General features: G+C 46.2%; 1 protein-coding gene and 1 long non-coding RNA gene across 3 annotated transcripts; one reads left to right on the top strand and one right to left on the bottom strand.

Moving 5' to 3' along the window:
* Nucleotides 1-984: 984 nt before the first annotated feature.
* On the bottom strand, nt 985-4792 carry HOXD1 (homeobox D1). 2 transcript variants are annotated; one of them, XR_013814062.1, is made up of 3 exons: nt 4012-4792; nt 2678-3561; nt 985-1414 (listed from the first exon to the last, which is right to left on the bottom strand). XR_013814062.1 is itself a non-coding variant. In XM_079781751.1 (2 exons), exons 1-2 carry the CDS (start codon nt 4643-4645, stop codon nt 3248-3250), a joined length of 948 nt encoding a protein of 315 aa, XP_079637877.1. In that variant the 5' UTR covers nt 4646-4792; the 3' UTR covers nt 2545-3247. The 2 variants fall into 2 exon arrangements, 1 of the variants encoding a protein (XP_079637877.1); XM_079781751.1 differs by lacking the exon at nt 985-1414 and having other exon boundaries at nt 2545-3561.
* LOC307105855 lies at nt 4265-16690 on the top strand. The gene is made up of 3 exons (XR_013814064.1): nt 4265-4371; nt 15838-15999; nt 16425-16690. It is a non-coding gene; the product is annotated as an uncharacterized lncRNA (long non-coding RNA).
* The last annotated feature ends 490 nt before the right edge of the window (nt 16691-17180 follow it).

Here is a 17180-nt window from a genome sequence, read left to right on the forward strand (position 1 = left end):
AGCCAGACTGTCCATTGTGTATTCATTCCTGTAATGGGTCACTGAAAGATGAACTAGCATGTTTAATTTGAAATCTTGTTAAATAGAAATGGGATTGTTTTAGCAGTTGCACAATTTGAGTAGTAACTATCACACTTCATGGAAGATCTGACTCAAAATAATACAAGGTTCTGAATAATGAGAAGGGGACTGTTCTATAAATAATCCACATGGGCTAGTTACCTCTACTGATGAGATGTATTTGATAATTTCTAAAATCCACTTTCCTTTTATAAACACAGTCTCGTCATAATTCTGGGGAAGGTATTTGCTTTCTTAGAACTGAATTCTCTTTCTTCCAGCGATAGGCCTAAAATAAACAATGCAGAAGTCATTGAATTGTTTCTGTAGCATTTTCATGCTGAAAGGAACCTCCATGACCTGGAGAATATTATGCTAAGCGAAATAAGCCAGTCAGGGAAAGACAATATCACATGACCTCACTTATATGTGGAACCTAATGAACAAAATAAACAAAAAAGGTCTAGAGACATTAAGGCATTCAACAGACTGACGTATTTCAGAGGGAAGGGGGAGACGCAGGAAGAGATTAAGCAATGAATTTATATGCATATATGCATAGCCCACCGACAGACAATATATATAGAGCAGGGAAGGCCTGGGGTGGGGACAGGAGCGGGGTGGAGGGGGTCAATAGGGGTGGAAAAGGGGCATCTGTAATACTTTCAACAATAAAGATAAATTTTTTTAAAAGAAACAAACATTTTATTTTAGAATGAAAAAAAGAAAGGGACCTCCAGAGGTCCTCTAGTTTGTCCTGATCTTCAGCCAGGATTCTCTCTAATACTGAATATCGCTATATAGTTATCTGCATTAAGAAAGCTTTTAAAGATCCCTCAGGTTGGTCAAAAAATAGCTAATGTTGGTCTGATTCATAGAAAAGCATTATACATATGTCAAAATAGCCACCTTCATCAAGGGAGACATCTATCAGGGTTAAGTGCTAGTAGTGGCTAAAAACAAACAACAACAACAACAACAAAGCTTTATTTTCTCAAAGAAAAGGGTAGTAGATTAAGGAAATGACCAAGCCTCTTGGTACTCTTTTGTTTAGGTGTACATTTGAACGCTTATCAAAAAGGAAACATTGTCTTGTCAAAGACCACTGCAGGGGAAACCGGAGGTGGCTGTAAGCAAGCTGATCACAACTTCTTTAACAAGTCCTTTCAAATAGCTTCAGAGCTCAGAGGGGAGGATGTTGTTTCAAACAAGATCTGATTCCGTCAAGTTAGTGAAGGGCAGATGGCAAAACATAAGAATAATATTGACAGACCTGCTTTTTAAGTGATATCTTTTCCCACTTATCAGCTGAGTTTGTTAGAGCTGACAATCTTATTTCTTCAACTCCATTAAACTGTGAAAGAGTACAAAGGACAGGAATTTCATTATAATTTCAATATTCTAAGACAATTAATCACATTGCTGTTTTATAAGGAAAGTAATCCTCTACAATCACTAGTTCTCTGAATTATTGGATTTGAGGCACTACTCTTAAGAATCTAGAAATCCTAGCTAAAAAGAAGAGCTTAAGTTCTTATCTGGATTATGTGGGCCTTTAAGCCTTTCAGTTGAATTATACAGAGAACTTAAAGATATAGCTATAGCTATCTATATAGTGAGGAAAATGACCTACCCTAACAATTGTCCCAAGTATCTACTGGATTTTGTGTATTAAAAATAAAAATTTTTTTCAAATAATATTTCTGTAAGGTTACATAAAAACTTGGTCAACCGCAGGTGCCTTCAGGATTGGGAACTGGATGGAAATAAGGTTAGTTTGTTGTTGTTGTTTACCACAGACCTTCATGCCAAGTTTCAAATTGTGCTTGTTCTTCTTCCTATGACTTCATTTGAAAGTATTTAATGTCAAAAACAGAAAGCACCTCTGTGCTATCTCTTGTAAGGCCAGATGCTCAGTCTGGGTTACAGAGAGTGGAAAGCTCTGACTACTGGCTTCTCCGAGCCTCCTTATAATACTTGACTTTGGAAATGGGAATTTAGACATTGAGAACTTTTGATGAGCAGCTGAGTACACTAATCAACTGGCAAAGTCTTCAGTTCACCTTTCCTCTTCCTTCTGTAAGACCAGGAGACAAAAGTACAGTAACTCCCTGCAGTGTCTCCTGGGCTTTACAACATTCCCACAGTGAGCACCTAATCTACAGGTTAATGTGCCGTCTACATATCTGCCATAAATCTAGGGCATTTAAGGTAAGGAATTCCTAGGTTGGTTGATATTTGGCAGAGTAGTTTTTTTTCTCCCTTAACCTGTTCAGATAATTATCCCAAACTTGTTTGTGTACACAACCTTTAAGAAGAGTTATTTTTTTTAAATTATCAACCTAAACAAATTTCCATAGCAGAATCAAGAAAGTTCCAATAGGAGAAATGGAATCAGCTTGAAAGAAAATAAAAATGAGAGTAAGGAAAAGCAGAGAGTAGTATATTCTGTAATTTTTATTATAAAACAGTTCAAACCTTTTACATGCTATGACATTAAATGCCATATATGTTCGTTTCAAGCAAACCTTTTTAAAAATATACATACTGTATATATTTACATTCAAGTTTGAGTAACTGGAATCAAGGTTTAGTTCAGGTTCTAATCTTTACCCACCTTGTGGCTTTGTTCAGCTACTAACTAAACAGCGATTGTATCTTCACTCAGGCACATGGAGAGGTAGAAACTGCTTCTTAAAGAAAAACAAACTGGAGTGCAAATGTGAAGATGTCATTGAAGCAGCTTAGCTACATCGGGGAAGCTCTAACTAGCTTTGGTCATCTCAGGAAGCTGAATACAGGTAGCCTTGTCCTTTAAATTAAACCCAGAAAAACTTTGGGTAAACGCTCTTTGGAGCACATCAGGGGGTTGGTTGCCAGAGCTCTGCACCCAGGAATTGCATATGACTAAGGCAACATAGCAGCAGGGTTGGGCTGGCAGCTAGGCACCTTTTCCCTGATAAGACACAGACAATACACATATGAGTGGCTTAAGAGACCTCAAATTCGTATCTGTACACCCACAGCCTGGAACTCAGAAGTCAACTAAGATACTTCCTTTCCCAAGTGAAACCTCTCTTTCTGCCCAGGCCCACTTCCATCCCAAACTGAGCTAGTTAAGTCTAGACAGGGATGGGCTGGCCTCTGAATTCTGCAGGCCAAGTTTCCTCAGCCTCAAGACTAAAGCTCATGAGGGCTCTTGGGCCTGAGAAGGGCTCCCCAGGTTCTTGCGTGAGAGGGCAAGTTGGAGGGAAGCCACAGAGGTGGCCGAGGGCAAAAGCCCTTCTCTTTCTCTTTTCTTCTGTTTCATCCTGCGGTTCTGGAACCAGATTTTGACTTGGGTGTCATTCAGCTGCAAGGAGTTGGCTATCTCGATGCGTCTGGCTCGAGTCAAGTACTTATTGAAATGAAACTCCTTCTCCAGTTCCGTCAGTTGCTTGGTGCTGAAATTCGTGCGGATCGCGCTAGAGGGGCTAGCGGCTCCACACTCGGTGAGTTTGCCTGCAACAGAAAGACAGATCGTCAACAGGGGCTAGAGGACAGGGAGACCCAACATCCGGGCGCAGTAGGGCTACTGTGAGAACGTACAGTTAGAACCAAAGTCACAGCGCAGCCTTCCAGGGTCTCTGCGGACGGAGTTGTGCCTGGGGCAATGCTCCACGGAGAGAGCCCCTTCCCGCACTTTTCTCCATGCCTGGCACACTTTTCTCCATGCCTGGCACACTTTTCTCCATGCCTGGCACACTTTTCTCCATGCCTGGCACACTGGCACACTTTGTTCGGAGCACGCTCATTAGGATTCTCCCGCTTTAATAACACCTGGGAACGCGTTTCCTCCCTAGAACCCAAACCGCCGTCTGGAGGAACAGCTGCAAGGTGCTCCCAGCGCAATTCCGCGGAGGGGGCTCTGTCCCCAACCCGGGCGCGTCCGTCCGAGACTCCAGTACTCACTTCTCTTAGGGGCGTTCCTCTTCACTTTCATCCACTCGAAGGTGCTGAGAGCGGCGGGGAGGCCGGACGCTGGGGAGGCGGACTTGGGGTAGGCGCCGGGGGCCGGGGACGCGGTCTGGAAGGCCCCGGGGAGGCCGTCGGCGGGCTCTTGGAGACCTGCCGGGAAGGGGCCGGGCTCGCCGAAGGCCGCGTAGTCCACCTGGCCGCTGAGAAGCAAGGAGCTGCCGCCCGAGAACACGGCCGAGGTGGCGTAGTGGACGTGCGCCCCGCCGTCGTCGGCCGGCCGCCCGAGCGCGCACGGGAAGTCGTACGCGGGCCCGGGCCCCAGGAAGGCGTAGTCGGCGGCCCCCGCCGCGGCAGGTGCGGCGCCCGGCTCGTAGGCCCCCTCCAGGGTGCACGGAGCGTACGGCGGGGCGGCGGGGGGCGGCGCGGGGGTGGCCGGCGGCGAAGGCGCGGGGCGGGCGGCGGCCAGGGGCAGGCAACTGACGAAAGCGCCGTCGCCGCTGCCCAGGGGGAAGGCGGGCTGCAGGGCCACCGGCCGGGCATCGGCGCGGCGGAACTTGGGCGCGAAGCTGAGCAGGTCCCCGCCGCCGCCGGCGCGGCCGCAGGACACGTACTCCAGGTAGGAGCTCATGGTGCCGGCCCTCCCACCGGAGCGCGCAGTCCAGGGCCGGGCTGCAGGCCCGCCGGACCGCCGGACCCTGCGCTGCTCCTCCTTTCCACTCTACCCGAGATGCCCTCGCGAAGCCATGGCGAGCGAGCCCGAGGTAAATAGTGGCCTAATATAGCGGCCGGGCTGGCCACGTGGCGCCGGCCGGCCAATGGGCGCCTTCCCCGCACGGCCCCGGCTCCACGCGCCTGCCCCACCGCCAACTTGGCCGAACCTGCGGGAGGCCGCCCCCCAGTGGCCCCCCGCGGGGGGGCAGAGCCGCACGGCCCGGGGGCAGGGCTGGGTGAGGCAGGCAGGGCTGGCCTCTCGGGTGAGGGCGAGAGGATGGAGGGGGCGAGAACTTTTCTGGGTCCTGGGTGGCTAGTTGCTCAGGTGCAGATTGTGAGCGTCGCGGTGCGGAAGGGGTTAAAAGGGAGCCCGGAGCTTGGCCGGTGGGGACTGCTCTTAGCCTTTCTCCGGGGAAGGTAGTGATTCCTCTTCCTCTTTTCTCTGCGTTTTTTTGTTTTCTTGGCACTAATGTTATTTCTCTCCTAAACCTGGAGCGGACGTTTAATTTCAGCCCCCCCCCCTTTTTTTTTCCGACTTATTTAAGGAACTAAATTTTATGCTGTAAGTGCTGGATGCCTGGGGGAGGCACAGCATTTTCACAGTCAGACTAGATTCTCACGTTACTTCGCAGCAGTCCCTCCAGCTTCTTCACTCCTTCCATTCGGTGGGGGCCTAAGTGCCACTGTTGGGAGTGACACGTTTTGATTCGGACGGAAGATAAAGTTTCTGCCTTGTTCAGAGGTTTGGCCGATTTTCCCCTCTGACGAGGTTGTCAAAATAAAGCATCTGCCCTTGTAATGGAGCGACGGCTGTGCTCCTAACTGAGAGGCTGGCGCTCGCACTAGTGCTGGGCACGCTTTCTCCCAGGCACTTGGCTCAAGGGCGCAGAGGCTTCCCAGGGACGGGTCAGATCTCAAAGGTTTGGACAGGCTTGTACCTCGGAGCAATTAAAGCTTCTGTTCCATCCGATAAGTGCTGCGTCGTCTCTTGCGAGTGAAATCTGAGGGCTTACGATGTTAATGGGCTCACGTCTTTCCCTTGATAATATGGTTTTGTTTACTGAGTGTAGAGAGACGGGAAATAAAAGTGCAGTTGGCACAGGAAATGAAGAGTAGAAGGGTTACAAAGACACGATTTACACTGACAAACTTTCCGACTTCCCTGAATATTTCTTTTAATTTTTCCCTCTTTGTGGCTGTAGGGAAAGAACAAATTAAGCAAATAGATGTTATTTACACACAGCAGTAATGAAAGAGCGTGGTTTCCTAAAACTCTGTGAATAAAGAGTCTACTCTTGGCTTTTCAAGTGCCCTTGAGCACTTGATCTATTACAGCCTCTGAGTTATGGTGACGGAGGTTTTATTATTGTTTTACTGATCCACTTGTCATGAAAGAGCCATTGAGCCCTTGCCTAAAATTGCCCTCTGAGGAAGTCTGGAATATAGGAGCCACCAGCGGCTAGGGAGCCAGTTCCTTACGGGGATGTGAACTTGTGAATAAACAAAGCCACACCAAAAGTGTTACTGCTGGTGAGGCTGAAGTTGAGCCAAGATGGGGGAGGGTTGAGCTGTAGTGCAGAGGGGGTAAATAGAGAGGAACCAGCACAAAGCTGAAGGAATCTGGGATTCCTGCACTGCTGGAGTGCTTGGATTTCATTGGGAAACAGAATCCTATGCTGAACTTGATCCCTTCAAACTTCCCTTCAAACTTGGTGTTGCTACTTCAGTTTTCTCCTGTAGCCAATCAAATGACAAAGGTCCTAACTAGTTTTTTTTGTTGTTGTTGTTTTTTAAAGAAAAATAAGAGCTTTTCTCTAGCACCCTGGTCAGGAAATGATAGAGCTCTTCAGAGCTAGCTCAGGCTTCAAATGCAGATGCATTTCTTCACTGTCCTCCCTCTGCACCTTTAATGCAAAAGTATCAGCAAATCACATGCTGCGGAGTTCATAGAGGGTCCTGTGGCTAGACTCTTAACAGCCAGTTTATAGCGACATAATGTCCCAGCTCTTACACTCCTATCTCAAAACCATAAGGCCCTCTCTCAAAAGGTACTCACCGAATGACAACACATAGGCCTAGAGGCCCCAGGGGGCCAAAAATGAAGGGTGGCCTTATAAACCTCTCTGAAGATGTCCAGCTGGCTGCAACCCAGGATGTAGGACAGAAAACCTACCCTGACTGTCTGGCAAGTCTGACCAAAATTTATCAAATGTAGGGCCCTTTCTCTAAGGTTTCAGGAGAAACAAATAGCCTAGATCCGTGGTCGGCAAACTGCGGCTCGCGAGCCACATGCGGCTCTTTGGCCCCTTGAGTGTGGCTCTTCCACAAAATACCACGGCCTGGGTGAGTCTATTTTGAAGAAGTGGCCTTAGAAGAAGTTTAAGTTTAAAAAATTTGGCTCTCAAAAGAAATTTCAATCATTGTACTGTTGATATTTGGCTCTGTTGACTAATGAGTTTGCCGACCACTGGCCTAGATGCCTGAGCAACCTTCACTGCAACAAGGACCAGGTTTTTGCTGCTAAGAATTTGGGGCAAAAGTTGGGTCTTTCCTATCACAATTAAACATTGAGTTTGATGCACTAATGAGCTGTCCACGCTGTTTCACTGAAGCAAAATTTTGGAGATTGAACTTTTGCTGAGAGAAACGAGTATCCTAAAAACAGAATGAGATTTTTTTAACTTGAGTTGTTTTGTTTTCACAGCTGTGGGTGAGGTTGTTCACTATTTGTTCAGACTCCCTACTAATTGCATACAGGGGGATACATTCTGTTCATCCTTCCTTCTACCCCTTTAATCTCCCAGTCTTTGGCATATCCTACACTTTGGGGTTCAGAATTGTCACCTCCACTCCTGAGATGCTCAGGTTAGCAGTCAAGACTCTGATCATCTCAGCCTCAAATTCGACAAACATTTGCCAAGGACGTACTATGTTAGAATATTTTGTTAGGGGAAGGTTAGGCTGGGGGGAAATATTCACAAACCTAAGGACCAAAGGATTCATTCCTGGCACAGGTCTTAGCTGTACTATAAATCTACTCCAGAAGAATCTGTGTCTATAGTTTCTAAGGAGAAATTGGAAGGTAATATTGAGGGCAGTGTATGTAGAAAGATGTGAATATAGGATATGGTTTGTGTTTTGTTTTGTTTTTTTAGAGCAGTGGTTCTCAACCTTTCTAATGCCGCGACCCTTTAATACAGTTCCTCATGTTGTGGTGAACCCCAACCATAAAATTATTTTCGTTGCTACTTCATAACTGTAATTTTGCTACTGTTATGAATCGTAATGTAAATATCTGTGTTTTCCGATGGTCTTAGGCTCTACAGCAGCGGTTCTCAACCTGTGGGTCACGACCCACAGGTTGAGAACCGCTACATTATGATTCATAACAGTAGCAAAATTACAGTTATGAAGTAGCAACGAAAATAATTTTATGGTTGGAGGTCACCACAACATGAGGAACTGTATTAAAGGGTCGCGGCATTAGAAAGGTTGAGAACCACTGTTTTAGAGAGACAGAGGGGGAGGAAGGAAAGGAGAGAGAGAGAGAGAAGAGTGGGAAAGAGATAGAGAGAGAAGAGTGGGAGAGGAGGGGAGCGGAGGGGAAAGATACATCAATCAGTTGCCCAGACTGGGATCAAACCCTGAACTCAGGTGTGTGCCCTGACTGGGAATGGAACCTTCAACTTTCTGATGCATGAGACAATACTCCAACCAACTGAGCCACACTGGCCAGGGAAATACAGGGTAATTTGAGTAACTTTAAAGTTTGTTTCCTAGATGTTTACAGGGTATGGGAGAAATGTCTTACAGATTTTATTGTTTGTTCAAGTCATGAATTCCCTAGGGTCACTTGCCCTGCTGGGTCCTGGTGCTGAGTTCTCAGCAGGAGGTATAGCAGAGGGTCCTGATTGCTAGGTTCTGTTTGATGCAGGAATGCTTTGAAATCTTTCCCATCCTGCTCACCACAGCAGCCACCCCTGCCCAACACACATGACTACTTTTCTCTCCCATTTGAACAAAGGACAAGCTTTTTTTCTGCAGACAGAAGTGATGGAGGGTGGCAGTCTGGTCTCCTGTGTGTTTACAGTTGTTTCTAAGAAGCCTCTTGGCAACCCCTCTCCGCAAGCCCCACCATGTTATTCCTTGGAGACACTTGAGCACATGCAAACTGTTGGCTCCATAGCCCCAAAGCATAGAAAGACTCTTGCTTTTGGGGGTAAAAGGATGGGGGCTTTTCCTAGTGTGGAGATGGGGATGACAGAGATCCTAAGGACAGAAATTCTAAACCTGTCAGGAGTCTGGTAACATGACCCTCCCCCTGGAAAGCAGTTTAGAGTTCTGTGCCATTCCCTGAGAGCTTTGTGAATGAAAGGCTCATGGTCAAGCTTGTGCCTAGCACACAGTAGGACTTCAGTAAGTGTTCGTTGGACAGAAATGAAGAATAGACAGAATGGTATGTCTTCACAATGACTAATACTAGCTAAAGTAGCCTTAGATTATTTGCTTTCAAAACCACTTCAGATGGGTAGGAATCACCATAGAAGCTTGTTTAAAAATGCAGGTCCCTTGGCCCACCCCCGGAGATTTTATTCTAATAGGTCTGACTTAGGAGTCTATTTTTTAATAAACCTTTTGGGTGGTTCTAAAGTAAGGTTTTCTGGAACCACGCTTGGAGAATTTCTGCTTTAGGAGCCGGGTTGAGGGAGCAGTGTGGGGAGAGAAAGTTTATTCTGTGAGAGGAACTCTGGAACCAGCAAGGTGAGAACTCATGGCTAGTTCGAGTCTGAGTGAAGCTGAAAGTGTCCAGTAGCATGTTGGATAGTCGAAACAAAGAGGTCAATGTCAAGGTCAAATTTAAGTCTAATTCAGCTGAAGTTCCAGAAAATATCCTTAAGAAGTAGCCAGTAGGAGTTTCCCAAGTTTTGCTGACAAAATAGTGCTTTGCAGATTGGGCTCACTTCTGCTCCTTGCCACTCCCTAACTTGGCTTTGATGATGCCAGTGAGGTAGGAAGTGAAGGGGATTTGCCTCTCCTAATCTCTTCAGAGAAAATTTAGATTAGTTCTGAGGCAGTGGGAAGAGGGAAGGAGTGGGAATGGGGGTCTCAAGAGGGTGGAGCCAACCCTCATTCCTTTCCACCTCTCCCAAGTTGTCTGGAATGAGCATTTGAGCCTCAGGGATCCAGACGGGATGAAATGTCCCTTGGGCCTAAGCTGTAACTCTTTCTCTGGCTGAAGACTGACCTTTCACAGCACTAGAGGTCCATGTTAGAAGGCCCTGAGAGAGAAATGACATCAAACCCCTCATTTTAGAGAGAAAAATCACTTTAATCAGAGGTTAAAAGGCAAAGCCATCCTGCAGAAATGAGGGAACCAACTTGGGTCTCTGACTATCCCACATTCTGTTGCCTTTTCACAGCCTGCAACAGCAGGGAGTAAGGCAGCCCCTCCTCTGCACTGCGGTGGCCTTGATGCTGAGCAAGCAGCACAGTGATCAAGGAGGCGTCCTCTTTTCTGGAAGACCACACAGCCAACGTGGCTGACTGGGAGGCCTACTGCCCTCCCTTTGCTAAACTTGAGCTACAACTGCAAGAGAGGGCAGTGATGGACCAGGGTCTCCACCTACTCCATCACCAAGCAAGTGTAAAGTATCCCTTCATTTCCTGCTGAGCTTGATCAGCATCAGGGTCCTGGGGGGACAAAACAAGAAGTGTCCCAAGATTACTGTAGCTGAACAGAGCAAGTACAAATAAGGATAAGTGTGAACACACAAGTACACCCAGGTCAGTTACACTTGTAGTGATATTTTTTCTTCTCATTTATTTTTTAAGTAGGTAATAAATTTAAATTTACATGGTTCACGTTGCAAAGGGAATGCAGTGAAAGTCTTCCAAACCCATCCCCAGCCACCTAGTTCCCCTTCACACAGGCAAACAATTTTACGAATTTCTTGTATATCTTTCTAGAGATACTACACATACACACACACACACACACACACACACACACATTTTTTACACAAACAGTAGCATATTAGACTCTTTTAAACCATGCTTTCCCCCTATTATATCTTGAAGATCATTTCATATAAATGCATACAGAACTTCCTGGCTTATTTTTACAACTTCCTGCTGTTCTACCTATCATAATTTATGGGCATTTAGTTAATTTTCAATCTTTTGCTGTTACAAATACATGTTCAAGTTTTTGCCTATTAGAAAAATTCCTGGGTATGAAATTAGTCAAAAGTTTGTATGCTGGCAATTTTGATACGTATTGCCAAGCCTCTCTCCATAGAGGTGAATCAGTTTATACTTCTACCATCAACAAATGAGAATTCCTGTTTCCTCACACTTTTGCCAAGTCACTGGGAATTAGCCTTTTAATTTTGCCAATCTGATAAGTGAAAAATAATACTTTACTTGCCCTTATAGCATTCCTAGAAATAATCATTCTACTTGTCTTATTTGATCTTTTCATCATTCTATTTTATAAATGGTACTACTGACACAGAGAAGATTGCTGTAGTCACACCCAATGTAAATGGCCAAGGTCAGATATTCAACTCTCTTTCATATACTACACTGTGCCATAGGAAGCTTGAGGTTCAAAAAGAGCGGGTGGCTTCAAGCATTTCCTGAAAGATACATGATATAAAAATAAAAGTGTAGAAACTTTCCAACATCTGCTAAGAGGACTCCTCTTTAAGTGGTCTAATACCAAGACCATATTTCTGCATGTCTCCCCTGGAGAGTACCATCCGGAAGCAGAGGGGCTCTGATTAGCAATCTGATCTGACCTAGTCTTAAACATTAGCTTGAATTCAATATCTGGGAAGCAGTAGGCTATTGTTTTTAATTTTCCTGAGACTTCTCACTGGCCACCCAGGACCTAAATATTGATTAGCATGGATGGGAAAGAAAATGTTCCCCTAGGTTTTAGCTTTATATAATAGGACATTCACTTGGACCTGATGAAGATAATAAAACACATACACACACTGCTCTAATTTTATCTACAGATAAACTTATGAGGTATATATCTTTATTGACTGTTTCATTGATGATGAAATTGAAGACCAGAAAGATTAAGTGAATTGCTTAGGGTCATGCAATGTATCAGTTAACAAAGCAGAAAACACAATGTAAACCTAAACTTGAACTAATTAGTTTCCCCTGCAAAGTCTTCTCTTCTCCCTCCTCTACTCATGTTGGTGAAATGACCTGACTACCCATGTAGACTTCAAAATAGAATAAACCTAAGGATTAACACCCACCACTCTATTTCATCTAGTTGATCACTAAGTCCTGTGAATTCCTCCTCCTAAATGACTCCCCTCTTCATCCTATTGCATTAGTTCCTCTCTAGGCTGGGTATTCCAGCAGCCTCCTTTCTCCCCTTTCTCTAATCAGACACAGTACCCCCAAGAGTTAGCTTTCTGCCGAGCCAACATGGCTCAGGGGTTGAGCATCAACCTATGAACCAGGAGGTCAGGGTTCCATTCCTGGTCAGGGCACATGCCCAGGTTGTGGGTTCTATCCCAGGTAGAGAGCCTTCAAGAGGCAGCCAATTAATTCTCTCTCATCATTGGTGTTTCTATTTCTCTCTCCCTCTCCCTTCCTCTTTGTATATATACATATACAAATTTTTTTAAAGTGTTAGCTTTCCAAACAGATGGCCTCACATTCCAGCTTATAACCTTCAGTGGTTCCCCGTTGCCTACAGATTAAGTCTAGATTCATTTCCATGGACCTTCTACAACCTCTTTCCAGCCCGGTGGCCCACTCCAAACCACTCTCCTCATTCCAGGTCCAGACTTTGCACTTTCTTCCCTCCCTCCTTTTGTATGTGCTGCTCTCTCCACCTGGTATGTCCCTCCTTCCTGGGCCCCCCAAAAAACTTCTATACTTCAGGGACCTAAATTCACTTCCTCTGAGAAACTTCCCCCCTCCCCCCCCCCCTCTTTTTTTTTTTTTTTTTTTTGACACTACAGTACTGTTAGTGGTGCCTTCTCTTTATTCCAGGAACATTTTGGCCACACCTCAATGACAGCATTTGTCACTGTTTTAGGATTGTTCTTTTTTCTCTCCCCCAGGAGACAGAAGGGTACTCAGCATTAAAGGCTCATTTTTGTATCTCAGAGCCCAGGACAGTGCATACAGGAACTGTTCAGTCAGTATTGGTGGGAAGGCAAGGAGATGGGCAGGTTCTGAACAGAGAACATCAGGACCAAGTACTTTAATTGCTCAATGAGTTCAGGAAACTGCCAGGCTTAAAGTTTCAGCTTATATATATCTGAAGCAAAATGACAGTAGAACATTTCTTCAAAGCAAGTTAATTTCCACCCAAGAGGATGATGAGAGAGAAGAGGACTGAGGGGAGGGGGAAGAAAGCTGGGACTTGATGTCCTTCAGAGGCTCTTTGCTGTAGGCTGAGGCAACACATTTAACTAACTTCAGAACATTCTTACCTGATGTCACTCAGAAAAAGGTAAAAGAGACGGTAGCCTGGAACTTCCTTAGAATTTACAAACTGGACATTGTGTAGCATTCAAGACTGGATAGAAGAATGCTTTACCACCCACTCACCTAAGCCTCCTGCTGGGAACAGCTCTAATGTCAGTGACTGCCCCTAAGCTTGGAGTCTGTCCCTTTCTGGTGTTTCTAAAATGAACCTAAAAGAACTGAAATAAAAATACTCATGCAGCTGAAACTGGTTTGGCTCAGTGGATAGAGCATCAACCTGTGGACTGAAGGGTCCCAGGTTCGATTCCAGTCAAGGGCATGTATTTTGGTTGCGGTCACATCCCCTGTGGGGGGTGTGCAGGAGGCGGCTGATTGATGTTTCTCTCTCATCGATGTTTCTAACTCTCTATCCCTCTCCCTTCCTCTCGGTAAAAAATCAATAAAATATATATTTTTAAAATACTCATGCAGCATGGTAACCATAGTTAACAATACTGTATTGCATATTTGAAAGTTGCTAAGAGAGTAAATCTTAAAAGTTACCATCACAAGAAAAATTTGTAACTATATATGATGACATGTTAGCTAAACTTATTTGGTGATCATTTTGTGGTGCATACAAATATCAAATCATTAGGTTGTACTCCTGAAACTAATACTAATATATAATACCTCACTTAAGAATATTTTTAAATACTCAAATCCTGCCCTCACATACACACACACACACACACACACACACACACACACACCAAACAAAAACAGGAGAGGCATATCATTGTGTTTGGTGTTTTAAGTATATTTTTATTGTTATTTTAAATGGCATTAAAGTTTAGCTTCAAGTTCAACAGAAGTCTTATCCTTCTTCCTCCCACGTACACTGAGTGGCCAGATTATTATGATCTCTGAGCGCATAATAATCTGGCCACTCAGTATACATATATTAGAGGCCTAGTGCATGAATTCGTGCATGGGTGGGGTCCGGCCGGCCTGGCCAGGGGGTGGGGACATGGGCAGTTGGCCAGCCTGCCTGGTCAAACTCCTGGTCAAGGGGACAATTTGCATATTAGCCTTTTATTATATAGGATATACACTGAGTGGCCAGATTATTATGCGTTCAGAGATCATAATCTGGCCACTCAGTGTAAATACTCCTGCAGGTAAATATAACTAAACTAGTTCAGGCTCTCCCTTGAATTCTAGTTCCTGGAGACATCTTTCTTAAAACTCTTAAATGAAAAGTATCTGCAAGAACTTTCAGACCCATTGGGGCTTTTGTTGTTGTTGTTGTTTTGTCCTGTTATCTGAGATGGGTTTGGCCCTTTCTGGGGATAGAGCAGTGTTTAAGAGTGTCACTTGAACAAGCAGGAGGTCTCGGGGGAGAAGAAGGGGATGAAGGATCACTGAGAGGCAGGTGTAGGGGGCAGGCATGTTGGGCAGGCGCTGGGCACCCTGAGTGGTCCGAGGGCAGAGCTGGTGGGAAGCAGTGCTGGGCCTGTGGGAGGAGGTAACTGGCCAGTGCTTCCCTGCGCCCTGACCCAGCAGAGTGCTGGCCAGGCTGCCCGGTGGCGGGTCTCGCCCTCCTTTGGCGCTCAATCCCAGTGCCTGCGTGCCTGCGTCTCCTCCCCTTGCGGTTTATGGTCAGTTCCCAGCTGGCCCAGACTTGCTCTGAAGCAGGAGGAACCGCTGTCTGGCGGGAAAAGTGCACACCGGGTGATTGATGAACTCTTAATAGGACTAACCTCTCCCGCTCCCCCCACCCCACACTAGACACACACTGAGAAATCGTTCACCCCAGCCCCTCCCCAGACCTCCTCGCTGCTCGCGAGAGGGGGCTTGGCCACCAACCGGTTGGGTGATTATCTCACCGTTTGTCTTTCCAAAGTGTTCCAGGTGGATTCAGGAACACCCATCCTCCCCCTAGCCGCGCAGCTTCCTGCCGCGCCGGTGGAAAGCTGGAAGAAGCGCGCATCCAGCGTCACTTGGAGGCGCAGCCCAAACTGGTCTTTGTGCTGCCCAATGACTGACCGCCTGACCGCCCAGGGGAGGCGGGGGCTATTGTTACCCACGGGGAGGGAGGTGCTCAGACTCGCGGTCCACGCCAGCCTCCTCCCCAGAGTGTCTCCGGCTCCCAGGACGGGCGGGGGGCTTCCTTTGTATGTTCTCTGCCTGCGTGGGGAAGGCGTCGTTGCTGCTCCAAGGGGCAACAGACTGGGGGAGGGGAAGGAGGTGCCAGCTCTGCCGCTGCCTGGAGCTCAGCTCCTGGGACCCAGCTTTTTGTAGGGCAACACTTTGAACAATAGATCCATAAAAAGGCCTTCTCCTTATAAGTCAGGGACTGCTCTTCCCTCCTTCAAAAAGGCCCTGGTCTAGCAGGTTCTCCCTCGAGGCCTGGTTGGAGGCCTGGTTTGAAGCCTGCTTCCCCAGCAAAAAACACTTCATTTGTACCAGGGTTCTCCATGAATCCTGATTTAAATTAAGATCTTCTCCTTGGGCTCTTACTAATGTTAACACCCTATTTTCATAATTTTCCAGATAGTATTCTTCCATGAAAATGATCCAGACTAGTTGTAGGAACCAGTCAAGATAATTTGCCACAAGATCTAGGACAAGAGGACTTAACCAATATCTCCCATCTTGCAGATCTCCTGGGGACCCTTCACCTGCTTCTGCTACTGCAAAGGATTGGACATGCATTTACCTTGACTCTTTTCAAGTATGGAAACCTTTTGTTCACTGTGCATCCGCTGGACTTGGCCTGAAAGTAGGTCTTTGGATTGTCTCTGACCTTTCCAACTTGCCAGTGTGAGTATGAGACCTGACGAAGTGTTTAGGTACAGGCTTTAAGCCAAGTATATAAATCCACTTGGTGCCAACTTAGGTCCCAAAGATAAGGGAGTTTGTAGCTGGAGCGGAAGACAAGGGAACAATGAGAACTAAGGTTTCATTCTCTGTGATGAGCCTCTCCACCACCAGCTAGCACCACCAGTGCAGTAAGTACAGAGGATCCATCTGCCCAATTGTGTTTTCTCACCCAGGCCTTCTCCAGTCCTCAGAGATGGTGAGGGTGTGGCTGGTGGCTCAGTCTTGGCTTCCTGTGCCCAAAGTGTCTAGGGATAGATATCTGGGAAGAGAGCTGGCTACAGGCCTGTGGAAACTAGAGCTTTCTGCCCCTCTCTATTTTTATTTCATAGTCACAAACTTCTGTTCATCCTATTCTTTTCTGACAGTTTCTGAAAGAAGGACCAAAGGAATGCCAGGAACTCCCAGATGAGGAGGACCTTTCTAGATTTGTAACTGGGACTAACCAAGCCTTAACTTTGGGAGGAAGTTTCATCTTGTTCTCAGGTTATGTCAAAACAGGCCTGTGACTGCCCTTTGAATGCTGAAGGTGTCAACCAGCTTCTGGCTCCCCCAGGTCAAGTAGAAGTTGGGTTCCTTCTTTGTTATTCAAACATACACCCACACACCCGGCCACTTCACCCTCCCTAATGAAAAACCTCAACAGATGGAGAGCCTAGGCTCCCGAGCCTGCTGGCTGAGAAGATGCACTTCACTCAAGGGTCAGTCAGCTGGTACAGGGCGAAGGGAGTAGCTGGTATAGGTAATCACTATATTTCAAAACTCTCTTCAGCAAGGTTAGCAGCCTCTGCGGCCTGGGAAAACAATTTGACTAATGTGTCTCTGATAGGGACTAGGCTTGGGGCTGTACCAAGGGGAAAGTACTCTATATTCTCCCCCTCTCATTTGAAAGCCTGTATAAAGAAATGGTACAAAGGCAGGGTTAACAGTGATTCCATCAGAGGCGGATTTTTTTCTGTCAGGTCCCTGGATGAGGTTGAGGTCTGAAAGCCAGAGGGTGGAATATGTACTGAATCACCCTTTCTTACTGCCTTCCCAGGGGCCAGAACTACCCTTCAGGCCTTTTCCTCTTGCAACTTCCCCACCCCTCTGGCTAGCTCAATTGGATCTCCTCCCCATCACTC

This window comes from Cnephaeus nilssonii (genome assembly GCF_951640355.1).
Source record: "Cnephaeus nilssonii genome assembly, chromosome: 10".
Classification (NCBI taxonomy): domain Eukaryota; kingdom Metazoa; phylum Chordata; class Mammalia; order Chiroptera; family Vespertilionidae; genus Cnephaeus; species Cnephaeus nilssonii.